Source organism: Meles meles, chromosome 6, assembly GCF_922984935.1.
Source record: "Meles meles chromosome 6, mMelMel3.1 paternal haplotype, whole genome shotgun sequence".
NCBI classification, from domain to species: domain Eukaryota; kingdom Metazoa; phylum Chordata; class Mammalia; order Carnivora; family Mustelidae; genus Meles; species Meles meles.
This window is the reverse complement of record NC_060071.1, coordinates 152,436,884-152,464,698: the sequence shown is the minus strand read 5'-3', so window position 1 is coordinate 152,464,698 and position 27,815 is coordinate 152,436,884. Positions and strand designations below refer to the sequence as shown.

Sequence of the window (27,815 nt, the reverse complement as noted above, 5' to 3'; positions counted from 1 at the left end):
GACGGGTTTCTCACAATGTACCACCTCTCAGGTTCCCCAGGACTTTACTACTGCTGATGACACATGGGAAGGAAATATTCTTATTCTCTTTCTGAGTTTCCTCCCAAGTACTGAATCAAGGTTGTAACCAGTTGGCCTCTACACTGCACCGTGCTACAAGAGAACATTTAACTAACAGGCTTTGATATCACCTGGTGACACGAAAGAGCTGAGAGCCTGCAGATGATCTGAGGAAAGTGACAGTCAGACTGCTTCCAGTACCTGGATGTAAAATAAATTTTATGACACTTGCAAACCCCAGGTAACCCCCATCATGGGTGGACAGAGTGGCAGCATTCCCAAAGGTGACAGGCAGACCCAAACAAGGACTGGGAGAAGGGAGAGATTCTTCTGAAGGTAACTTGGGGCAAAGAAGGAATGTCCCAACAGATCTTCTCCTGTCTCCCTGAACAGAATCGTCTCATTGCCACAGACACAGAATCTAGATCAGAAATAAGATTGTGTCTTCAAGGTTGATGTTATTTCCACATAAAATTAGACTCATCGAGTCCCTTAATGGACAGGGATTTGAATTATATGCTGATTATTTAATCCATTGCTATAAATGATACCTTGGATTTCTGCTCCATAGTTAACCCCTAATATAGTTATGGGCATCAAGATTTTCCAAATATACCTTAAATTTATTACATAAACATATTACACATGTCCTTATAACATCTTGACAGAAACTTATTTGTTTTAATTGTGTTTTATTTATATTGCCATGATTGACAATGATCTTTCAAAAACACATATGGAAAGTAGAACCTTAACAGGGCAGAGAAACTCGCATATTGATGCAAAATTTTTCCTCTGCATCTTCTTCAGGTTCGTGGTTCTTGTGGAAAGCATATAAATAATATATTTTCTGAGTTCCTCAACTACATATCGAGGCGGGAAACAACTTTATTGTAACATAAGACACTGGAAACAATTCGACCCCCAAACAACTTCTTAAAATGTAAAAACCTGCTATGTTCATTCTTTGGAAATGTGCTAATTATTAAAACCAGTGATTCTTATTTAAGGTCTATTATATTAATTTTTTCAAAACATACTGTATTTTGGTGGTTTTTACTTTAAAAAGAGAGAAACATCTTTAAGAACTGAAATCACACCTCCAACAGGAATCTCTAAACTCCCACAGTACTTTTCCTGTCTCACCTTAGTCAGTCACATCTTATCTTGTGTTGCAGTGAGGTGTCCAGGTCTCCTCTCCATTAAATACTGGAGCAGCTCCAGTGGAGAGCTGTCTATCAAGAAAAGCTCCACTTTGCAGGGACACACTGTGGAGAACCTCGGAGAGAACAAAACAGCAGTGAAGTTTGCAACAACAGAGGGTCCTTCCGAGAAATTGTGGGAATTCTAACAATCTACATATGTGCATGAACTAGGAACTTTGCAAAATGGGTAAGCATAGAGTGACAGCCCTATTTTTCAGGAACAGTCCGTAAATTCCTATCAGAGGACATGTTCCTTGCTCAGGAAAACTTCAGAGTGACCTCCGAGTGTGCCAAGACAAGTTCCCTTTAGGATATGGCCTGAAAGGAAAAAGACCCAAACAGTCTCTAGTAGATAAAGTGCAAATTTTGAGCTTTAGGATGAATGGGAGGCTGCACCATAAATGAAGGTAACCCGATGTGGTCCTGAGAGAGAGAATCCAATTCTAGGCCAAACATGATGGGGAGTCATAGATGGTCACTCAGAAGCAGAAGGACTCTGGGAAGCAGGAGGCAATGGATGTCTGTGTCTCAATTTGAAGCTGTTTGCTCTGATGTAAACCCTCTGGACTGTCACACATGACCACCTCATCATGGTTGTGTCTGGAAGGGTAGTTTGGAATGGGGAAAATGGGGTAGAAGTATCCTCTCCATCCATAATTCTCAAGGACACTATTTCCAGAACCCTCAACATAAGGGCTACATTTATTCTCCTACCTGAATCAACCCCAAACAAAAAAGGGGCAAAATATATTAAAAAAAAAAATAAAGCAGAAGGAAATATATGAATGATAGTGATGCAACAGAGAACTGTTCATACAAGGTGCAGAGTGGGGATGAGATTGCTAGAGAGGACAGACAGACAGAACATACCAAAACATGGACAGAAGGAGAAACAGCAAAGCCAGAGATAGTGAGACACAGCGAACAAAACCTCCAGGAATCCACAAGAGATACGAGGACAGGGGTGGAACTGCCCTTCTCACAGGATGAAGGAGGGAGACTCCGAACTCTGGGGCTGATAGCTGAGTGCTCTCCTTAACCGCCTCTTTCTCTCACTCCATGGCCAATTAGTCAGCAAGTCTTGCCAGTTACAAATTCAAGACACACTCAGAATCCAACCATTTCTCACCCCTTCACTGCTGCCAATCGGACTGAACTCCTATCAGTTTTCACATGGACACCAGCAAGAATCTTCTCACCTTCCAGATTCCAAGCTCCCATGTCCCTATCTCACTCCTAACTACTCTCCACACCAGAGTCAGACAGAGAATCCTTTACCATGTGGAGAAAGAGAGGATTGTTACTGACTTATGGTCTGTCTTCCCTCCTCAAAGGTAAGCCCCATGAAGGCAAGTTCTATTTATGTTCATTGCTGTATTCACAGAGACCAGGCAGGGCTACAGTTTGTGCAGTTAGAACCAAATAAATATTCGTTAATGAATTACACAAACAGTTATAGAACTGTACACTAGAGTTCTGGGTAAAGAATAAAGGATCTGCATTTTGTATTCATTTGTGGGTCTCAGAATGGTCAGGATCTGGAAATTATGTCTCTCTTTTTTTTTTGGTCCTCATCACTGAGACTACAGTGGCCTCTTCATAACGTTCACCACATGAACTAGTGGTAAGAATGTCCAATAGGTTGACTACCTTGCATGGTGCATAGAACTGGCCTGGGCAGTATATGGATGCTGTTCTGTCACTACGCACAAGATCAGGTACATGTAAAGAGTAGAGGTCATAAGCAAAGGCCAGCCTGCAGGAAAACCACTACTCAACATGGGCTGAATGAATTCTGCAGCAGCGACACACAGTGCGGAGGTGACGAAGGTAACTGTTTTCTTCAAGGACTAAGGAAATTTAGGCATCTCTGCTTCTACCTGCTTGTGAACAAGTGTAAGTACCATGGTGGTATACGTGTTCTGAGTGAGAGGCACACAGGGAACAGTGTGAGCCATGAAGAACTAAGTGATCATCTTACCTGAGGAGGCCACGTGGTCAAGGAAGGACTAGGACTTATGAGAAAGATTTTACTGGAGCTGAACCAAGGCTTAGGACGATGTCCAGAAAATGAGAAAAAGCACATTGACGGAAGAAGCCACAGACTGTGTGAAGGCCCAGCACACATGTTTGCCTTCCCGAGTGGATACTGGGAGGAAGTCAACAAAATGAGGAAGGAGAGGAAACCCTTATAGCACATTCCTCTAAGGACACAGCCTGTGCTTTCCAATGCTCATGTACACTCCTCCTCTCAAACTACTCATTTCCACCCTAGAAAAGTGATCAATAAAGGGGCTTAACTGAGTTAAAAACATTGGGAGACAAAACAAGGGAAGGGAATCAAATATCTGGATTCCACTCCTGTTTGTGGGAGGACTGATGCATGTGTGTAGTGCACGATGTCCCCTGTGATTGTCAACACTTACAAGGAAGAATGTGGCTTCATGTGCAGTTCACACCAGCTCTGTCCCAAAGCATGACATGGCTGCCCGGAGGCTCCACGTGGGGCAACACAGTCTTCTTCCTGGTTGTGCAGTTCCTGAGGCATTCCCATTGGAGTTCCACTCCTTTGTTCTAAATACACTTTGTACAAAGAAACAGACAGAATCTGAAACAGAGGTCATGTTTTCAGGAAAGCATAATGGTTCTTATTTTCTGATTAAAATAGAAAAGCAGCAGGGTGGCAGAGTGGCAATAAATTTGCACTGTTTTGACAGAGACTATATTCTAGTCACAGTTAATACTCACAATCAAGATCCACAATGGCTCAAAGTAAGTTAATTACGTGGAGTCAGTAGGAGACACACACGTGTTGCACCTCCTAATGAGCCTCAGTAACGCAGGAAAGAAATAATCAACAAAAGAAGATTCCACTCATGTCAGATACACTCTGTGGGTGTGTGGGCAGGTGTGGCTGCAGAAATGGGTAGTCTCCGTGCACTGGTGACAAGGAAATAAGGCTCCTGGTTTGAGGCAATGAGTAGCTGCTACTCCCAGGTGGTGCCTGCAGCTCACGGCTGAGGTTAACAGTGGAACTGAGTGGAGCATGTGGGAGTTATGGGCATAGTCAGAGGCTGGCCACTTGACATAACATCCACAGGCTGGTGCCTGAGTGTCGGGTTTGTTTGTGCACAGGTTTCTTCTGCAGCAGGACAGCTCCTCCCATGCTGTTCTTCCTCCTGGTGCCTCTCATCTTCCACTGACAGGTCTTTCTGAGCTTTTAACTCAACGTTCTCTGGTCCACCTCTTGCTGCCTTTATTTCTCTTCTCCACAGTCAGCAGAAACGGTTCTTGAACAAGGAGTTCTTCTCTTTTAGGACCAAGGAACCCCTGGGTCAAGAGGGTGTGTGGATGAGGCTTGAAGCAAGAGGCTTCTTTCTGCTCTTTCAGGTCTTCCTCCAGCTGGTGCTTCCAACTGCTGCCTTCAGAGCTGTCAGTCATTAAAACCAGTGACTCCTGATACAGACAGCAACACGACTGTATCCACAAGGATCGATTCTGGGGCAAAGAAGCCCGACTGAGAAAGTACATAGAGTACAACGTCCCATTTATGAATTCTACGGAATTAAAGCTAGTATAAGGTGACATGAGAAAGAACAATAGTTATGTGGGGACAGGGTGAACCAGGGAAAGAGAAGAAGGAATTCCAGTAGGAAATGCTGGGAATTTTAGGGCGAATTGATGCACTCACTGTCATAATGTTGATTGTGACACCTGTGTTTATCATATAACACACTCCGTGTGTGGGCCGTTCACCTTGTGTCAAATATATACATTGAACTTATTATAGGTAATGACAAAGGTGATTCTGGAGGGACGCTGACAGAGTGAAAGTTAGAGACATGAAAATACACCTACATGATGCTAATTTTCTCTGTATTTATGGTAAAGTATAAAATAAGCAAAATCAATCCATCCCCATTACAAAAGAGGTTCTACATTCCTCATAGCCTGACACTCAGTCCTGCAGATGATTTGGGGTGGGGGGCAGCAGCTCCTGTGGGGGAAGGACTGACCTTGATCCTGGGGTCAATCTCACCCCATATATGTTCATGGACACCTTACAAACACAAGTATACCCACTGGAAGGTTATAAAATAAAAAAACTTTTTTTTTTTCAAAATTGGTCATTAGCACTAAATTAAATTCATTCACCACTGCTTGGGTCACTGTCTCTCTGTCAGAATAGATCCCCAAACTGAATATATAGCCAGAGAACATGCAAATAGGGCCTTCCCTCTGCTGATTTAACCAGCATAGCCACGACCCTGCAGCTGGGAGAGGAGCCCCAGCACCAGGATTCCCAGGTGTTCCAGTCAGTACTCAGGACGGAACACAGACAACTCACTATGGAGTTTGTGCTTGGCTGGGTTTTCCTTGTTGCTCTTTTAAAAGGTAATTTCTGGGGAATAAGAGACAATGAGTATGTGAGTGGATATGAGTGAGAGAAACCATGGATGTGTTACAGTTTCCTGACCAGAATGTCTTGTGTCTGCAGGTGTCCAGTGTGAGGTGCAGCTGGTGGAGTCTGGGGGAGACCTGGTGAAGCCTGGAGGGTCCCTGAGACTCTCCTGTGCAGCCTCTGGGTTCACTTTCAGTGACTACAGCATGCACTGGGTCCGCCAGGCTCCAGGGAAGGGGCTGCAGTGGGTCGCAGTTATTAGCTATGATGGAAGTAGCACATACTACGCAGACTCTGTGAAGGGCCGATTCACCATCTCCAGAGACAACGGCAAGAACACGCTGTATCTGCAGATGAACAGCCTGAGAGCCGAGGACACGGCCATGTATTACTGTGCGAAGGGCACAGTGAGGGGCCTTCAATGTGAGGCCAGACACAAACCTCCCTGTTGACACAGGATGTGGTGAGCTGCAGGATCACTGAGGGCACCAGACAATGCTCAGCATCCACAGGGCAGAGCTCAGACCCAGGAGCAGGTGCAGTGGGGGTAGCGATTCCTTTGAGATCTGGGATTTCCTCTCAGGCCTCTCAGCTGTCCACAGGGATATGTAATTTCATTTTCTTCCATCTATAATACCTGGTGTTCTCCGTGCAGCCAACCACAAGAATATAACTTTGCCTCCACACAGCTGAGATATCACCAGTCTCTGGGGAACTCCCCTTCATCAACCTCTTCTGTCATGGCTGGTGCCACAACACGACCAGGGTGGAGAGGGTAAGGGGATGGTGAAAAGAAGTTAAGATACAAAGAGATGGGAGCAGGAGGGACAAAGTGGATGATGTCCGAATGATGCCAACTTTATTCATGGCAGCGAGGCATTATATAGCTAACAGAAATAGTTACAAAGAAGTATCTATTTTTAACTAATTATGAAAGAATTTGTTACATGTGCATAAAACCCTCCAGACTTCCCCATTATCTATTTCCCAAGCTCTAGTATCAGACCTTCCAAGGCCAGTGGTCTCTGTCTTCAGATAACTCCTTAACCAGCTGCACTGACTTCAAAGTGACTCAAGACATAGTTTACAATGGTGCAGTTTATGATCCGTGCAAGCAAAACACAAACCCACAATGATTTATTGACCAGGCCTGTTTTGCCCACTCCAGATAGGCACCTGCAGGCAACCACGTCAGCGAGTCCAGGATCCATAGCTCAGGTCCTTTCTCAAGCACTGCTCAACTTTTCCACCCATGAGGTTATAAACCCCTGGGCTTCTAGGAGGCGTGAGTTGGGGCCTGGTTTGGTCTCATGACTCCAGCCCTGTCCGGGACTGCCTACACTCTTCTATATCCCATTTTCTTTCTCCACAGAGGCACATTCTGCAAATCCCCATCGTCCTTGAGAAGCACCTGCACGGCCCAGGCTCTCTGCATGCTGAGTGACTGTTCTCTGCTCTCAGGGGGCACACACTCTCCCCGCATGTTTATGAGCTTCCCCAGGATGACTGCCCAACTCAGTTCTTGACTTCTGGTCTCCAGTGTATCCTCTGGCTCATTAGTGGACAGACACAGGTGATTAGGAACTGCCCCTCTGTAGGCACTGCTCCATTTCCTGGATGGATAATGCAGTCCACCTGCTATAAGGGGTTCTCAGATTTCCCCTTGAAACTGGTGGGATGACAAACTAGAGAGGAAAACCCATCGCTGTCCTGCTGGGTCCTGTTCTGGTCTGAGAGTCCATGAAAGCATCCTTGGTGACTGTGTTTGAGATGTGTTTCCTGCCTTCCAAACAAGGAATCCATATGAATCCCGAGATCCAGATGGCAGGTCCCAGATCTCTGCCCACCCTGTGCTGTCCCTTGAATATCCATTAGAAACCACCCCCAACCTCACATTCTCCTTCTTCTGACTTCTCCCTCAACCTGCCCTGGACCCTGAACCCCATGGAACTGGATCCCTGTTATACTGCCCGATCTTCACCAAGTGCCAGATGGAGAGAAGCTGAATTATGAAGGTCTACCATGATGGTAGAACCATAAGTGGGTCTGAAATGGGGATCTATGCCTCAAACCATGATCCAGAAGTAAAATAATATATCAGCTACTATATGAGACAATACTGTCATTTCCTCTCATGTCCCTGCTTTTGTCCCATCAACTAGCCAGGATTTCCCCTAGAGAATTCATAAATAACTTCTGGGCAGTTTGCTCTCTTGACATCCCATGAAACCAGCACTGAACTCCACACCTCAGAGGAGTCACAGGAATGGCCCTTCCACTCAGAGTCGTTCTATTCTTGTAACATCCGAGGGAAGTCTGTATGGAATCCACCTTCTGTGTCTGAGGTGAATCTGTTCGCCTGTAGCTAGAGCAGGTTCAGGCCCACTCCTCACCTCAGCATGAAGCTCCTTGGGATGGTCGTTCCCAAAAAGTGGTAAACTCATTAGGGGGTCTTCTGTCAGTTGGCAGCTGTCCTGTGCCTGTATCTCAGACATTTCAGGAATATCTAAGAACAGTTTCTAATCTAATGTACCTGCCCCCTGTCAGTCTCCTTGTGTTGGGTGCACTGGTCCAGATGAACCTGAACAAGGAGTCCCAGGTGTGCAGAACCTCACAGACTCTCTCACTTACCTGTGTCACCACCGAGTGCTCTTGAACAACTGTGGACCTTCAGTATTCTCCATTGGTCCCCAAATCTCATCTCTCAGTTTTTTCTGGGCATAATCAGCAGGCTGTCCTCAGCTGTGTTTCTTATAAGCTATATATACATTTCTTTCTGTTCTAATATACACGCATTGGCAGAAAATGTTCTGCATGCATGGTCTAATTGTAGTATCCATCTTGCCGTAATATCCTTGGTAGGACTCATTTACTGATAATCTCTGATGAATTATTACTCATATAAAACCATATATTTTTATATTCTGCTACTTTTAGAAGTTTTATTAGAATTACTTGCATAACTGGTAACATATTTTACAACCAAAAATAGTTCACATAATTATATTTAACAGATGAATTTACTGTGCAATATAACTTATAAAAAAACAACCTAAAGTAACAATCTGCTTGGGATTTTCATTCAAGAAGTTATAATACCCACTTCCCATTATTTTTGTTATTTGTACAGTTATCTAGTATAAAATTTAAATCATAATAGTGATATAAAAGACTATTGATTTTCCTCTGAATTAAATATCACAAATTCTTTAACAGTAATTGATTAGGACATTAAATTCTTTTGAATCCATGATTAACTGTTTCAGAACTTACATTGGATAAGACTTTATCCCATAATTCATGAATGATGTACAACATAGGAATTCTGTAACAGGATTTTCACTTCAGGTTCTACTTAGGATACTTTTGATTGTGGAGGTAATCTTATAAATTGTACCAGAATATCTACATGTATACTGTTTGCCTCACAAACATGATTACAGAGGGTACTGAACCAATACCAATATCCATCTATATATTCCCCCTTCCAGGACACTCAGAGGATTGTACTTTCCCCAACACCATCTGCATTCAGGTGTGGCCACATCCTGTGACCACCCTACAGGAATATCCTGGCCTGGGCACCAACTGAGAACACTACAGGAGGACAAGAAGAGAAGTTTGTTGGAAAACTAGTCCTTCTGTCTATTTGGACCTTAGTGTTCCAGACAGTGGCTGATCTAGTGAACCCATGACATGCACTGGAAATACAAGTTTATCTTCATGATAATGTAAGAGCGTGTCTTTTAAAAATCAAGAACCCTCATGCCAGACACACAGACTTCTGGAGTTTTCACACCAGAACCCAGGGTTGTGGGTTTCATGTCAACTGCTAATGTCTGCATTGAAAAGTGTATTGTGGCTGAATGCAGAGTCTAGTGAGGGGAAGGGGAGGAAGAATTTCCCTCAGTCACAGGTTCTGGTAGACAAATAAGTAAGTTGACATGAGACGGATTAACAGGAGAAAGAAAACAACATTTTATTACATGTGCACAGAAGGCACGTAGTGAACCTGAGACCCGGAGAGATGCATAGACAGGTAGTTATTTTTTTTTTCACACTTTGGACGGAGAGATAATACATTTGTGAGGAATTTACAGAAAATGAAAACAGGTATTTGGAAGCTTTACTTAATGAGGAATCCTAGGCATAATTTGTTCTGAGTTAGAAGATTAGTAAAAGATTAGCAAGGTCTGCTTCTCCAACTTTCTCAGATAGGAAGTCTATCTCTAGTGAGAAGGATTGTTTTTACTTGTTAGTACAGGACAGGAATTATTCTTTGTGTGAAAGAATTACTCCTCCCTTAAGGGACACAGAGGAGGGCCTGAGGGGCCTTGCAGCAGGTGTTTCCTAATTACGTTCCATGCAAAACAATGAATCTGTTCCTGGCGTACATTTGGGGCAGCCGGCCATGGGCCCTACAGTGAATATTTGGAGCGTGTGTCCCAGCATGCACCGGTTCAGTGATCAAGGTCCTTCCTTCAGGTCAGACACTGCTTCCACTTGCCAGCCACAGAGAAGACTCAGAGGTGAAGGGAAAGGCATTTCTCAACTTCCCAAGGATAAAAAGGGCACTGGAACAGAGCAAGGTGCTTCTGGTGGGAATGAAAAATGGCACCTTGTACAAAATGTGAGCCACTCTTTTGTGAGGGTGGTCACACACTTGACCACATGACCAGTGACACCAACTGCAGCCACAGAACTAAGTGAAGTTAGAGCACATGTGCACTCAAAACATGCACACAGATGCTCAGAGGCACTGTCGTTGTAAGTCCTACATCATGGACACCACTAAGCTTTCTTCTTATAGGGGATGGTTAGCCACTGAAATACTAGTTGGAGACAATAGAAGCATGAGCCTGAACATGAATGACTTCCATATTCATGGCCCTACAAGGGAGAAGCCACCGCCTGAGGCCACATTCTTCATGGTCCCACCTACACAGTATGCAATCTGCAAGGCCAAGTGCATAGAAAACTAATTGATGTGGAAGGAAAGGTTTGGGCAGACATAAGAATGACCATTTCCTTAAGCTGTGGTTCCTGAGTTGTCCTGTAACTTGATATTGGTCTGGTCACATGGCTGTAGTGATTAGCTGAGAGTAAACTCACAAAATCTTACCTTAAATAAATTCCAGGTTTCCATATTTGTCACTTCTGTAAACTTCTAATTTCCATGATTATTAGATTAATTGTGCTAAATTTATATCCAAGAATATTTTCCTCAACACCCTGTGCTGGGGTTCTTTTTGTTTTGTTTTTCTTTTTCAACATTTCATTAGTAACTCATGGTCTCCTCTGGTTCCATACATACTTTACTCTTATTTGCTCCAGCTCTGCTGGAATTTTGATCAGAATTGAATTGGAAGTTTAGATTGCTCTAGGCAGTTTAGATATTTTAACAATGTTTATTCTTCCAAATCATGAGCATGGAATGGTCTTCCAACTTTTTATGTCTTCTTCAATTTCTTTCATGAGTGTTCTGTAGTTCCTCGAGTATAGATCCTTTACCTCTTTGGATAGGATTATTCCCAGGTACCTTGGTGCTATAGTAAATGGAATCAATTATCTAATTTCCCTTTCTATACTTTCATTGTTAGTGTATAAGAAATCAACTGATTGCTGTACATTGATTTTGTATTCTGCCACATTACTGAATTTCTATATGAGTTCTAAGAGTTTGGGGTGGAGTATTTATGGTTTTTTATATAAAGTATCATGTCATGTGCAAAGAGAGAGTTTGACTTCTTCACTGCGAATTTCAATACCTTTTATTTCCTTTTGTAGTCTAATTGCTGTTGCTAGAACTTCTAATACTATATTGAACAAGAGTGGTGAGAGTGGGCATCCTTGTCATGTTCCTGATCTCAAAAGTAATGCTGCGAGCTTTTTCCCATTGAGGATGATATTTGCTGTGGGTCTTTCATAGATAGATTTGATGAAGTTGGGGAATGTTCCCTCTATCCCTATACTATGAAGCATTTTAATCAAGAACGGATGTGGATTTTGTCAAATGCTTTTTTTTAAAAGATTTTATTTATTTATTTGACAGACAGAGATCACAAGTAGGCAGAGAGGCAGGCAGAGAGAGAGAGGAGGAAGCAGACTGTCCGCAGAGAAGAGAGCCCGATGCGGGGCTCGATCCCAGAACCCTGGGATCATGACCTGAGCCAAAGGCAGAGGCTTTAACCCACTGAGCCACCCAAGCGCCCCTTGTCAAATGCTTTTTATGATCAATTGAGAAGATCATGTGTTTTTTCCCTCTTCTCTTATTGATTTGTTCTATCACATTGATTAATTTGCGAATATTGAACCATCCTTGCAACCCAGGGATGAGTCCCACCTGGTCATGTTGGATAATCATTTTTTTATAATCTTTTTAATGTGCTATTGGATCCTATTACCTAGGATCTTGTTGAGAATATTAGCATGCATATTCATCAGGGATATTGCTCCAAAATTCTCTTATTCGGTAGGGTCTTTGCCTGGTTTGGGGATCAGGGTAATGTTGGCTTCATAAAAAGAGTCTGGAAGTTTTCCTTCTGGTTCAATTTTTAGAAACAATTTCAGGAGAATTGGTGTTATTTCTTCTTTGAAAGTTTGGTAGAATTCCCCAGGGAATCCATCAGGTCTTGGGCTCTTGTTTTGGGGGAGCTTTTTGATCACTGTTTCAATCTTGTTACTATATTGGTCTATTCAGGTTGTCATTTCTTCCTGTTTCGATTTTGGAAGTTTATAGTTTTCCAGGAGTGCATCCACTTCATCTAGGTTACTTAAATTATTGGCATATAACTGTTGATAATAACTTCTGATAATTGTTTCTATTTCTTTGGTGTTAGTTGTGATCTCTCTATTTTCATTCATAATTTTATTAATTTGGGTCCACTCTCTTTTCTTCTGGATTAGATTGGCCAGTGGTTTATCGATTTTATTGATTCTTTCAATAAAACAGCTTCTAGTATCATTGATGCATTCTAATGTATCTCTGCTTTCTATCTCATTGATCTCTGCTCTAATCTTGACTATTTCACTTCTTCTGTGTGGCATTGGCTTAATTTGTTGTTGATTCTCCAGTTCTCTAAGGTGTAGAGACAGCTGGTGTATTTTGGATTTTTCAATTTTTTTTGAGTGAGGCTTGAATGACTATGTAGTTCTCCTTGGACCACCTTGGCTGTATCCCATTGGTTTTGGACCTAAATGTCTTCATTCTCATTGGTTTCCATGAATTGTTTAAGTTCTTTGACTTTCTGGTTGATGCAATCACTTTTAAACAAGGAGGTCTTTAGCTTCCAGGTGTGTGAATTCCTTCCAAACTTTCTCTTGTGGAATCCAGTTTCAAGACACTGTGGTCTAAGGATATACAGGGAATAATCTCAATCTATGGTATTGGTTGAGTCCAGATATGTGACCCAGTATGCAGTCTGTTCTGGAAAAAAATCCATGTGCAGTCTAGAAGAATGAGTATTCTGTTGTTTGAGGGTGAAATGTTCTGTATATATTGATTAGGCTCATCTTGTCCAATGTGTCATTCAATGCTCTTGTTTCTTTATTGATTTTCTGCTTGGATGATCTATTACTGAGAGTGGCATGTTAAGATCCCCTACGATTAATGTATTCATTTCAATATGACTCTATCTTGATTAACTGTTGTCTTATGTATTTGGCTCCTCCCGTATGGGGTAGGCATAAATATCTACAATTTTTAGATCTTCTTGGTGGATAGACCCTTTAAGAATTATGTAGTATCCTTTTGTATCTCTGACTAAAGTCTTTAGTTTAAAATCTAATTTTAACATCATTTAAAAAATATTTATTTATTTTCAGCATAACAGTACTTATTGTTTTTGCACCACACCCAGTGCTTCATGCAATACGTGCCCTCTCTATTACCCTCCACCTGGTTCCCCAACCTCCCAACCCCTGCCCCTTCAAAACCCTCAGGTTGTTTTTCAGATTCCTTAGTCTCTCATGATTCATCTCCCCTTCCAATTTCCCACAACTCCCTTCTCCTCTCCATCTCCCCATGTCCTCCATGTTCTTTGTTATGTTCCACAAATAAGTGAAAGCATATGACACTTGACTTTCTCTGCTTGACTTATTTCACTCAGCATAATCTCTTCCACTCCCGTCCATGTTGCTACAAAAGCTGGGTATTCATCCTTTTTGAGGGAGGCATAATACTCCATCATGTATATGTACCACATCTTCCTTATCCATTCATCCGTTGACAGGCATAATGGTTCTTTCCACAGTTTGGCCACCGTGGCCATTGCTGCTATAATCATTGGGGTAAAGATGGCTCTTCTTTTCACTACATCTGTATCTTTGGGGTAAATACCCAGCAGTGCAATTGCAGGGTCATAGGGAAGCTCTATTTTTAATTTCTTGAGGAATCTCCGCACTGTTCTCCAGAGTGGCTGCACCAGCTTGCATTCCCACCAACAGTGTAAGAGGGTTCCCCTTTCTCCACAACCTCTCCAACACACGTTGTTTAAAATCTAATTTATCTGATATGAGAATCGCTACCCTGGCCTTTTTTTGATGCCCATTGGCATGATAGATGCTCTCCATCCCTTCACTTTCAGTCTGGATGTATCCTTAGGTTCAAAATGGGTTTCTTGTAGACAACATATGGATGGGTCCTGTCGTTTTATCCAATCTGCAACCTTGTGTCATTTTATGGGCGCATTTATGGCATTTACGTTGAGAGTGATTATTGAGAGACAAATTTTTAATTGACATCATGTTAACTGTGAAGTCTTCGTTTCTATAGATATTCTCCTTATATTTCTGTTCAAATATTCTTAGGATTTTGCTGCTTTTATAGAAACCCCCTTAATATTTCCTACAGTGCCGGCTTGGTGATCACATACTCTTTTAAACCTTGCTGGTCTTGGAAGCTCTTTAACTTTCCATCCATTTTGAATGTCAGTCTTGCTGGATAAAATATTCTTGGCTGCATGTTCTTCTCCTTTAGTGCCCTGAATACATCTTGTCAACCCTTTCTGCCTTGCCAGGTTTCTGTGGACAGGTCTGATGTTATTATGATGGGCTTTCCTCTGTACCTAAGGGATTTCTTTCCCCTAGCTGCTTTTAAGAGCTTCTTTCTACAATTATGATTCATCATTTTCACTAACAGGTGTCTTGAGGTATTTCTACATTCTAGGATCTCGGGGCGAGACCGTTCTGCCTCTAGTATACAAATGCTGGTTACATTCATGAGATTGGGAAAATTTTCATCGAGAATTTGTTCAACTATATCTTCTAGTCTTCTTTCTTTCTCTTCCCCATCAGGGATTCCAATAATGCAGATGTTGGAGCACTTCATGGTGTCATTTATTTCCCTAATTCTGTTTTCATGGTTTCTAAGCTGTTTGCTCCAGACTTCCTCCTGATCCTTTTTCTCTCTCAGTTTGTCCTACAGATCACTAATTCTAACTTCTGTCTCAATTATTCTAGCTTTTAGAGAATTTCAAATGATTGGAACTCATTGAGAACATTGTGTACATCATCCTTGGTGTCTTTCACTTCTTCCCTAATCAATTCCATTTTGTCATTCAAGGCTTCCTCCAATCTAGCTACTGCCTAGACAATTCTTAGCCTGAATTCCCTCTCCGACAAACTATCTATGTCCATATCCAATAGCTCTGATGCAGAATGCCCAGTATCTGAATTTTTCTTCTGTTAGGCATTCTTCCTTCTAGTCATTTTGGTGAGAGATGGCTGAATGGATGTGTAGCTGAATGTATCGACCATGGTGCAGGCAAGGTGCACCCTGGAATGCTTCTGAGCAATAAAGAGTCCCCACCCAAAAGAAAGAAAAAAGGAAAAAAAAAAGAAAGACAGGAAAAAAAAGAAAGATAAAATAAAAGAGAAGACCCAGTCCAAATAGGCCCCAAGGTAAGATTTATGAAGTATACAAACAAAAACAGACAAACAAAAAGACTGATGAATGTAGATAACAAGAGAAAAATAAATAAATAAAAATAAAACAATACAAACGAACAAAAAAGAACCTCATCAAAAAGAGCCCTGAGTATAAGATTTATATACTACCAGGACAAAAACAAATACACAGAAACACTGGCAGAAGAAAAAGATGGGAGAGTGGTTATAAATTCTCAGTGTGGGCAAGTAAGGTTATTTTGATTCTTCCTGGGTATATCTTGGTATCTTTGTTAAAGGACTAAACTTTCCTAAGATAAAAGGGCATTAAAAACTGGTTTACCTATAGGGATAGCATTGATTGAGGAAAGGGGATAACCTTGAATCTGAATTGCATATGAATATTAAGAAAAGAATAAACTAAACTAAAATCAATTTAAATTAAAAAAAATGAAAAGTAGAAAAGCAAAAGAAAAACAAAGTATATGTATCAAAAAGTTCAGGTTAAAAGATTATTATGGAATTTGATGTACTGGACATCTCTCTGTGATGGTAAATAGGTTAGAAAGTTACATATTAAAAAAGTGAAAAGAACCAGAATAGTGGGAATGAATTAAAAATAAAAGTTGTATCTATGAAGTAGTGGTGGTTGTCCTCTTGTATTTTGTTATTGTTGGCTTTCTGGGGTAGGGGTCTGTTGCCTTGGGTTTTCAGGGAGTCTTGCTAGAGTTAATTCCTCCAGCACCCATCAAGGGGTTGGGCTCTGAGGAAACTGGTTTTTCAGGCTTTTGTTTTCTAGACGGCTTGTTTGTTTTCTCTCCCCTTGGTGGTTTTTGATGATTTTGGAGATTTAGAGGAAAGCATATATACCCAGACCTCCCTCTCAGAAAGAAGCCACAGTCTGTTCCCATCTGGGTGCTCCAGAGCACATAAATTCCCCCACTGCTGATGGCAGAACACGTTCCCAGTCACAGCCTCTGGAGTCACAGGAACTCCCTCTTGTACTCAAAACCAAGCGATTGCAGGGTCATAGGGAAGCTCTATTCTTAATTTCTTCAGGAATCTCCACACTGTTCTCCAAAGTGGCTGCACTAACTTGCATTCCCACCAACAGTGCAAGAGGGTACCCCTTTCTCCATATCCTCTCCAACACACGTTGTTTCCTGTCTTGCTAATTTTGGCCATTCTAACTGGAGTCAGGTGGTATCTCAATGTGGTTTTAATTTGAATCTCCCCGATGGCTAGTGATGATGAACATTTTTTCATGTGTCTGATAGCCATTTGTATGTCGTCATTGGAGAAGTGTCTGCTCATATCTTCTGCCCATTTTGTGATATGATTATCTGTTTTGTGTGTGTTGAGTTTCAGAATTTCTTTATAGATCCTGGATATCATCCTTTTGTCTGTACCATCTATTGCAAATATCTTCTCCCATTCCGTGGGTTGTCTTTTTGTTTTGTTGACTGTTTCCTTTGCTGTGCAGAAGCTTTTTATATTGATGAAGTCCCAAAATTTCATTTTTTGCTTTTGTTTCCTTTGCCTTTGGAGACATATCTTGAAAGAAGTTGCTGTGGCTGATATCGAAGAGGTTACTGCCTATGTTCTCCTCTAGGATTCTGAGAGATTCCTGTCTCATATTGAGGTCTTTTATCCATTTAAAGTTTATCTTTGTGTACGGTGTAAGAGAGCTGTAGTCAGAGATACAGAAGAACACTACATAATTCTTAAAGGGACTATCAGTCAAGATGAACTAACAATTGTGAATATCTATGCCCCCAATATGGGAGCACCCAATTACATAAGAAAACTATTAATCAAGATAAAGAGTCATATTGATATGAATAAAATAATAGTAGGAGATCTTAATACGCCTCTCTCAGAAACAGACAGGTCATCGAAGCAGAAATTTAATAAAGAAATAAAGCATTGAATGAAACATTGGACCATATGGACCTCATCGACATATACAGAACATTCCACCCGAAAACAACAGAGCACTAATTCTTCTCAAGTGCACATGGAACCTTCTCCAGAATAGACCACATACTGGGTCACAAAGCAAGACTCAACCGATACGAAAAGACTGACATTATTCCCTGCATATTCTCAGATCACAATGCTTTGAAACTGGAACTCAATCACAAGGAAAAGTTCAGAAGGAACTCAAACACCTGGAAGCTAAAGACCACCTTGCTTAAGAATGCTTGGATCAACCAGGAGATCAAAGATGAACTTCAACAATTCATGGAAACCAATGAGAATGAAGACACTTCGGTCCAAAACCTATGGGATACAGCAAAGGTGGTTCTAAGGGGAAAATAGATAGCCATCCAAGCCTCCCTCAAAAACATTGAAAAATCCAGAATACACCAGCTGTCTCTACACCTTAAAGAACTGGAGAATCAACAACAAATCAAACCAACTCCACATGCAAGAAGGGAAATAATCAAGATTAGAGCAGAGATCAATGAGGTAGAAACCAGAGATACAGTAGAACGTATCAATGAAACTAAAAGCTGGTTTTTTGAAATAATCAATAAGATCGATAAACCATTGGCCACACTAATCCAAAAGAAAAGAGAGAAAGTCAAAATTAATAAAATTATGAATGAAAAGGGAGAGATCACAACTAACACCAAGGAAATAGAAACAATCATCAGAAATTATTACCAGCAGTTATAGGCCAATAAGCTAAGCAACCTAGATGAAATGGATGCATTCCTGGAAAACTACAAACTCCTAAAATTGAACCAGGAAGAAATTGACAACCTGAATAGACTGATATCTAGTAATGAGATTGAAGCAGTGATCGAAAACCTTCCAAAAAACAAGAGCCCAGGACCTGACGGATTCCCTGGGGAATTCTACCAAACTTTCAAAGAAGAAATAACACCAATTCTCCTGAAGCTGTTCCAAAAAATTGAAGCAGAATGAAAACTTCCAGACACTTTATGAAGCCAGCATTACCCTGATCCACAAACCAGGCAAAGACCCTACTAAAAAGGACAATTTCAGACCAATATCACCGATGAATATGCATGCAAAGATTCTCAACAAGAGCCTAGCAAACAGGATCCAACAGCACATTAAAAAGGTTATCCACCATGACCAGGTGGGATTCATCCCTGGGTTGCAAGGTTGGTTCAACATTTGCAAATCAATCAGTGTGATAGAACAAATCAATAAGGGAAGAGAGAAGAACCACATGGTCCTCTCAATTGATGCAGAAAAAGCATTGGACAAAATCCAGCATCTGTTCCTGATGAAAACGCTTCAAAGTATAGGGATAGAGGGAACATTCCTGAACTTCATAAAATCTATGTATGAAAGACCCACAGCAAATATCATCCTCAATGGGAAAAAGCTTGCAGCCTTCCCGTTGAGATCAGGAACACGACAGGGATGCCCACTCTCACCACTCTTGTTCAACATAGTATTAGAAGTTCTAGCAATGGCAATCAGACAACAAAGAGAAATAAAATGTATCCAAATTGGCAAGGAAGAAGTCAAACTCTCTCTCTTCGCAGATGACATGATTCTTTATATGGAAAACCCCAAAGACTTCACACCCAAACTACTAGAACTCATACAGCAATTCAGCAACGTGGCAGGATACAAAGTCAATGTACAGAAATCAGTGGCTTTCTTATACACTAACAATGAAAATACAGAAAGGGAAATTAGAGAATCGATTCCATTTACTATAGCACCAAGAACCATAAGATACCTGGGAATAAACCTAACTAAAGAGGTAAAGGACCTGTACTCGAGGAACTACAGAACACTCATGAAAGAAATTGAAGAAGACACAAAAAGATGGAAGACTGTTCCATGCTCTTGGATTGGAAGAATAAACATTGTTAAAATGTCTATACTACCTAGAGCAATCTATACTTTTAATGCCATTCCGATCAAAACTCTACTGGTATTTTTCAAAGAGCTGGAGCAAATAATCCTAAAATTTGTATGGAATCAGAAGCGACCCCGAATTGCTAAGGAAATGTTGAAAAACAAAAACAAAACTGGAGGCATCACGTTACCCCGATTTCAAGCTTTACTATAAAGCTGTGATCACCAAGACAGCGTGGTACTGGCATAGAAACAGACACATAGACCAGTGGAATAGAGTGGAGAGCCCAGATATGGACCCTCAACTCTATGGTGAAATAATCTTCGACAAAACAGGAAAAAATATTCAATGGAAAAAAGACAGTCTCTTCAATAAATGGTGCTGGGAAAACTGGACAGCGATATGTAGAAGAATGAAACTTGACCATTCTCTTACACCGTACACAAAGATAAACTCAAAATGGTCCTGTCTTCTTATCTAATCTGCAACCCTGTCCATTTTGTGGGAGCATTTAGGACGTTCATGTTCTAAAAGAGTGATTATTGAAATATATAATTTTACTGTCACCATGTTGTTTGTGAAGACCTTGTACCCATAGATCATCTCTATAAATTTCTGTTCTATAACACTCTTTGTATCTTTCTCATATTTAGGACACACACACCCCTTAATATTTCCTGTAGTTCTGGCTTATTGGTTACATATTCTTTCAGTCTCTGTCAGTCTCGGAAGTTCCTTGACTCTCCATCCGTTCTAGGTGAGAACCTTGCCAAAATAATATTGGCTGCACATTCTTTACATTTATGCTCTGCATATATCCTACCAGCCCTTTCTGGGTTCCCAGGACTCTGTGGACATGTCTGACATTATTCTGAGTCTCTTCCCTCTGTGCATAAGTAATCTCTTCCCCATAACTGCCCTTAGGATTATTTCCTTGCTTCTAAGATTTGCATACTTTACTAATAGTTGCCATGGCATTGGTTTATTTTCCTTGATTTTGGGAGGGGTCCCCCTGTCTCTAGGACCTGAGTGCTTATATCATTCCCCAGATTAAGGATGTTCTCAGCTAGGATTGGCTGAAATATATATTCTAGTCCCCCCCTCTCTCTCTCCACCCCCTAAGAGATCCTAATAATTGTATATACATACCATGCCTATATGTTTCATGGGGTCATTTATTTCATGAATCCTGTTTTCATGGATTCTAAGCTGTGTGTTCCAGGCCTCCTCTTGACCCTCCTTTTTCTATCAGTTTGTTTTCTACATCACTAATCCATTCTTCTGCCTCATTTACCCTGCTTTTTAGAGTATCTAGATTAGAATGGATATCAATGATAGCATTTTTAAGTCCTGCCAGATCATCTCTCACTTCTGCCCTTAGAGAATCTATGTTGCCATTAATGGTTCTCTCCAACCTAGCCATTGTCTGTATAACTGTTACACTGAAGTGTATTTCTGACATCTTGCTTATATCCATACCCATTAGTTCTGTGGCAGAGGTCACAGTCTCCAAATTTTTCCTGTGTTGGTTATTCCTCCTCCTAGTCATTCTGTTGAGGAGTGGTTGAGGGAATATACAAACCCCAAGTTACTGACCACAACCCAATCAAAATGTACCTGTTTTATAGCGACCTAAGGGTTGTAGTCCTCTTCTTCTTTCACCCTGTCTTCTGGAGGAGTTCTCTGGTATGTCTCCAACACAGTTCAGAAGACCAATTTAAATAAAGTCATCTACTCCTCTGACATCTTGTCCACCTCTAGAATCAACATTTTAAAAAACAAGTATGTAGAGCACCAAACCCCTTCTTACTCAGTTCAGTAGATCTCTTCCAGGACCATTCTCATCTTACGAAAGGTTGAGTTTTATTTTCTGGGGACATTCTGAACTTCAAAATACCGGACACTTGCCCTGAGCCTAACCCTTAGTCCTTAACCCCTAATCCTGAAATCTAAACCTAACTCTAACACAAATACTTAAACATAACACTCTGAAGAAAATGAATAAATAAATAAATACTAATTCCCATCTGTGAAACTGAGCTTCTAAAAACAACTACATAAATCCAGTGTTCAAAGCAGCAATGGACACAGTTGCCAACCTGTGGAAAGTACTGAGATGCCATTCAACAGATAAATGGAGAAAAGATGATGTGGTCCATATATACTATGGAGTATTATGCCTCCTTCAGAAAGGAAGAATACCCAACTTTTGTATCAACATGGAAATACTGGAGGAGATTATGTTGAGTAAAATAAGTCAAGCAGAGAGAGTCATTTGTCATATGGTTTCACTTATTTTTTGAACATAAGGAACAACTTGAAGGTCATTAGGAGGAGGAAAGGAGAGTGAATTGGGGAAAATCAGAGGGTATCATGAACCATGAAAGACTGTGGATTCTGAGAAACAAACTGAGAGTTTGGGAACGGAGGGGATGGGAGGTTAGGTGACTCTGATGCTCGGTATGAAGGAAGGCACATATTGCATGGAGCACTGGGTGTGAATTCTGGAACACTGAATATTTTTAATTTAATTAAAAAAAGTCAAATACATAATAAGAAAACCCTCCGAAGTTGGATAAAATCCCACTTTGATGCAAATGTGCACCTCCACACTACTTCCAGTTAGTTGTTGTTGTGGAAAATGTATAAATAACACATTCTCTGAACACTACAACTTCAAGTCTAGGCTAGGAAGCAACTTCATTGAAATACCTGAAACTGGAAATGATCCCAATCCTAAAAAACTACTTAAAAAATAAAATTCTCCTGTGTTCATTCTGAAATGCTGCCAATATATAAAACTGATGAGTTTTGATACACACAACCACATGGATATATTCCCAAGGATTGATGCTGAGAAAAATAAGCCCTAAAAATAAAAGGACATACAGTAAAACTAGCATTTTTACATTCTACAAAGTTGAACCTAGTGTAAGGTAACATGAGAAAGATCAATAGTTATGTGGGACAGGGTGAAGAAAGGAAGAGAAGAAGGAGGAATTGCAGGGAAAATACAGGAAAATCTAAGAGGACATGACCTTTTCACTCTTGAGAATGTTAACTTACACCACAGTGTTTCTCATATCACACACTCAAAACGTGTGGACTTCATCCTGTGTCAAATACACACACCACAGCTATTCCGGATAATCCCAGAGATGACTCAGGAGGAATGCAGAGATAGTGCAATGTCAGAGACTTGAAAACACACCTCAGAACCCTGTTTCACTCTGTATTTCAGGGAAACTCAAGAGTAAGCAAAACCACCCTGTCCCCATACAGGATGGCTTCCACATTCCTCATGAGCCTACCCATTCTGCTCCACAAGTGGTTCAGAAATGTAGGAGATCCTATGGGGAGGAGCACAGGTATAGATCCTGAGGCTCACTCTCACCCCACATGTGCTCTTGGACGTCTCACAAACCCTCTACAATTCTGGATGTAGGTTCACATCTCTTTGTGTGGTAACATGATGTCTATGCCCCAAGACTTGTGTGAATATGCAAAAACCACATAGCACATGAACCCCAAGTGTATACTCTGGAAAAACCTTTTATCAAAAATCCTATTTTGCGGGGCGCCTGGGTGGCTCAGTGGGTTAAGCCCCTGCCTTCGGCTCAGGTCATGATCTCAGGTCCTGGGATCGAGTCCCGCATCGGGCTCTCTGCTCGGCAGGGAGCCTGCTTCCCTCTCTCTCTCTCTGCCTGCCTCTCTATCTACCTGTGATCTCTCTCTGTCAAATAAATAAATAAAATCTTAAAAAAAATCCTATTTTGCAAATGTTGTCAATACCACCAAGTCAAAAGCAATCACATCTGATCTGGTCGCTGCCCACTCTGTAAACACAGATCCCAAGCTAGCTGTATAGGCAGAGGACATGCAAATAGGGCCCTCCTTCTGCTGATTGCGGCAGCCCAGCCCTGACCCTAGAAATGAGAGTGCAGCCCCAGGCCCAGGAATCCAAGGTGATTCCATGCAGTGATCAAGACAAAACACAAACAACTCACCATGGAATTTGTGCTTGGCCGGGTTTCCCTAGTTACTATTTTAAAAGTTAATTTATATTGAACAAGAGACATTGAGTATGGGACTGGATATGAGTGAGAGAAACAGTGGAGATCTCATGTCTGCAGGTGTCCATGTGAAGTGCGGTTGGTGGAGTCTGGGGGAGAACTCGTGAAATCCTTGGAGTCCCAAAAACTTTCTTGTGCAACCTGTGGGTTCACCTTCAGTATCCACAGAATGAGCTGGGTCTGCCAAACAGCAGGAAAGGATTGCATGGGTCTAATATATTAGCTTTGTTGAAATAGCATAAGTTGGAGAACTTGGAGATATGAAAGAGCAATTGTCTCCAAAGGCAGAAAGACAGGACTGTTCCTGTTCCAGATCAAGCATGTTCCAGATCAAGCATACAGGAAAGAAGAATGAGGGAATTCCTCCTCTGCATTTCCTTCTATTCAGAACATTAATGGATTGGATGATGCCCACTGGCACAGAGACCATGGATGCAAATACCATTCTCTTCAGGAACAACATTATAGGCACCCACAGAAGCCAATGTTTAATCTGGGCACCCATGACCCAGTCACTTTGGTAGATAAACTTAAGCATCACACATCAACCTTCTGTAAACGTGGGCATCAGTATGCATCTTCTTAAATCAAACTCATTCTGAATATAGAGAAAATAACACGGTCATATTTTCACCTTAGATGAAATAAATATCCTGCATGTAACCAAAACATGAAATTTCTTTCCAGAGGATGAGGTGAGGCTCTTGAGTGGTGTTTACTCTTCTCTTCAATAAACTGTAACTGAGCTATTATGATGTACAATTAAGAGTTCTTAAATGCACTGATCAAGCAAGATGGTAAAAGAGTCGGAGACGTCATTTCATCTGCTTCCCTGAATTTAGCCAGATAACTATCTAATCACTCGGAACACTTAAAAGTTCAACCTGAGACGTACAGGAAAAAATGCTGGAATTCTATAAATGGAAAAAGAACCACTTTTTTCAAGGAAGGAAGGTCGATAAATGAAAGAAAGGAGATATATCAGAAGATAAACAACAGGTGAGGGAACTTCAAAAAGCCAGCCAACATAAGTGATATAGGCCCTCATGGCAAAACCAGAACCTTTAGATATCTGCTCCACTGAGAGAAATTCCTGCTTGAAAAGTGCTCTTTGGTGAAAGGGGGTAGGCAGAATATTAGGTGGGACTTGTGGTCTCAGAATCATGGAGACACAGACAAATGGGAACCTGAACCTGCAGAGTTCCTCAGCATTGGAGCAGGAAACTGGTTATGGTCTGAGAACTTGGAAGGGGCTCTCAGCTCAGTTCGCTAAGAACACGGAGACCTGCCAGCTCTGGGTGACAGATCTCAGTGGGGGAGGAATGTTGCAAACACCAAAAAAAAAGTGGTGGCCCACCTCCATCTCACAGGAAGGGTGGCTCAGGAGTGCACATGACCAGGTGACCACTCTCCGTGGGGGATCTTGAGGACAGAAAGGCACGACCCCCCACCTACCAAGGAGGACTGGTGCAGGTGCACACCATAGGAGTCTAGACGGTGTCACGCACAAAAGGGAAGACCTCTTATCCCTGAGTGTTAACTGTAGAAAGGAGCTGGGGTCATTCAGCTTCCGGGCTGGAGCATATCATATGGACATTTTTATTCTCATCCTCTAAAGAGACTCAAATGACTTCAGGGAACAAAAGCCACATAGAAAAACTAGAAAGAGCTTACACTCACCCTGACCCATGGCAAAGGGTTGGTACAACTCCATTGACACAGAGACAACTGGGAATCAATGCATCAGGCCCCTCCCCTGGAAGAACAGCTGGAAGAACACATAACACCATGTGTACAGAGCACTCAGCATTGCACAACTCCAGCTCTAGGGGAAAATACTACATAGAATTTGAGGTTGTTTCTCATGATTCATTGTTATTTCAGTTGAAAATTTTGTTTTTCTTTTCTCTTTTATTTTCCGTTCAATGACTTTGTTATTTTAACAACTCTGTTTTGAAGTCTTTTTTAACTAGAATTTGAACACGTACTTTATATACATATATTCTTCATTTTTTGCTTACTTTCACTGTATTCAATTATTTTCTATATATAAAAGTTTTGCTTTCTTTACAATTTTGGGATTTAGTTTCTTCTAACACGCAGACCAAAATATGCACAGGACCAAGTGGATCTCCCTGTTTTGTCCACCCGGGAGATTATATTCTCTCTTCCACACCCAGCACTTTTGTTTGCTTGGTTCTGACCTCTTCAGACTTGTCCACTGTGTATTTTGTTTGAGTTTGGGTTGATATTTGTGCTTTTGTTCACTCATTCATCCATCTTTCTCTGGTCAAAATGGCTGGAAGAAGAATTCAAATCAGAAGAAAGATCCAGAGATAAAACTCTCTGCCACAGATGTAATCTATAAAATAAAATTCAAAATTTTTAAATAAATAAATAATTAAAAATACAATAAAATTGAATAGCCACATACAGAGGAATGAAACTGGACAAATTCCTTACACCACACACAAAAATAGACTCAAAGAGGATGAAATACCTCAATGTGAGACAGAAATCCATCAAAATCATTTGGAAGAACACAGGAAGCAACCTCTTCAACCTCAGCCACAGCAACGTCATCCTAGAAACATCGGCAAAGGCAAAGGAAGCAAGGGCAAAATTGAGCTATTGGAACTTTATCAAGATCAAACTTTTTGGACATCAAATGAAGCAGTCAACAAAACCAAAAAGACAACTGACAGAATGGGAGAAGATATTCACAAATAACATATCAGATAAAGAGCTAGTATTCAAAATCTATAAAGAAGTTATCAAACTCAACACATAAAGAATAAATAATCCAATCAAGAAATGGGTAGGAGTCATGAACGGACATTTCTGCAAAGAAGACATCCAGGTGGCCAACAGTCACATGAAAATGTCCTCCACATCACTCGGCATCAGGGAAATACAAATCAAAACCACAATGAGATACCACCTCACACCAGTCAGAATGGCTAAAATTAACAAGTCAGGAAATGACAGATGCTGGTGAGGATGCAGAGAAAGGGGAAACCTCCTACACTGTCAGTGGGAATGCAAGCTGGTGCAACAACTCTGGAAAACAGCATGGAGTTTCCTCAAAAAGTTGGAAAAAGAGCTACCTTAGGACCCAGAAATCGCACTACTACCCTCTGATGCATGAATCACACTGGTGGGTATTTCCCCTAAGGATACAAATACAGTGATCTGAAGCACCATGTGCACCCCAATATTTATAGCAGCAATGTCCACAATAGCCAAACTATGGGAAGAACCTAGATGTCCATCAACGGATGAATGGATGAAGAAGATCTGGTATATATACACGATGGAATAACATACAGCCATTGAAAGAAATGAAATCTTGCCATTTCCAATGATGTGGATGGAACTGACAGGTATTATGCTGAATGAAATCAGTCAATCAGAGAAAGACAATTATCATATGATCTCCCTGATATGAGGAATTTGAAAGGCAGGACAGGGGGTCATAGGGGTTAGGGAGGGAATAAATGAAACAAGATGGGATGAGGAGGGAGACAAACCATAAAGGACTCTTAATCACACAAAACAAACTGAGGGTTGGTGGGGGGTGTGGGAGTAGGGATAGGGTGGTTGGGTTATGGACATTGGAGAGGGTATGTACTATGGTGACTGCTGTGAAATGTGTAAGCCTGCTGATTCAGTCCTGTACCCCTGGGGCAAATAATGAATCTTAATTAAAATAATTTTAGGGACGCCTGGGTGGCTCAGTGGGTTAAGCCGCTGCCTTCGGCTCGGGTCATGATCCCAGGGTCCTGGGATCGAGTCCCGCATGGTCTCCTTGCTTGGCAGGGAGCCTGCTTCTCTCTCCACCTCTGCCTGACTGTGTGCTCTCTCTCTCTCTCCTTCTCTCTGACAAATAAATAAAATAAAAAAAAATTTTTTAAATAATTTTAATATTAAAAAATACAGTAAAATAAAATTATGCTATGTTCACTCCTTGGGTAACTGCCAAACATTAACATAAATGATTCTTGCTATAGGCAGCAGCATGGTTGAATTTTCAAGAATTTTTGCAGAGCAAAAAAAAAAAAATAGTCCTACAAACAAAATTACATATAATATAAATACTTCAAACCTAAAACTAGTCTAAGTAACATGAGAAAATCCCATAGTTGTGTGGGTACATAGTGAAGGGAAGTGGAAGGAGAAATTCCAAAGAAAATAAAGGAAGTTTAATGGAGAATTGATTTGTTCACTCTGGATGATGTTGATAATGACACCCATGTTTATCCTATCACACACTCTGCCTATATGCCGTTCATTCCGTTCAAGCACACTCACCAAAATTCTTACAAATAATCCCAGAGATG

The 27,815-nt window shown here is 41.1% G+C and overlaps 2 gene segments (V, D, J or C); both read left to right on the top strand.

Annotated features, from left to right (window-relative positions):
• The window catches only part of LOC123943797, a 78,270-nt gene that overhangs the window by 45,636 nt on the left and 4,819 nt on the right, over positions 1-27,815 (top strand).
• LOC123943491 lies at positions 5,506-25,208 on the top strand. The segment is given in 4 exon segments: positions 5,506-5,660; positions 5,764-6,074; positions 23,699-23,702; positions 25,198-25,208. Coding segments are annotated over 4 exon segments (363 nt in total).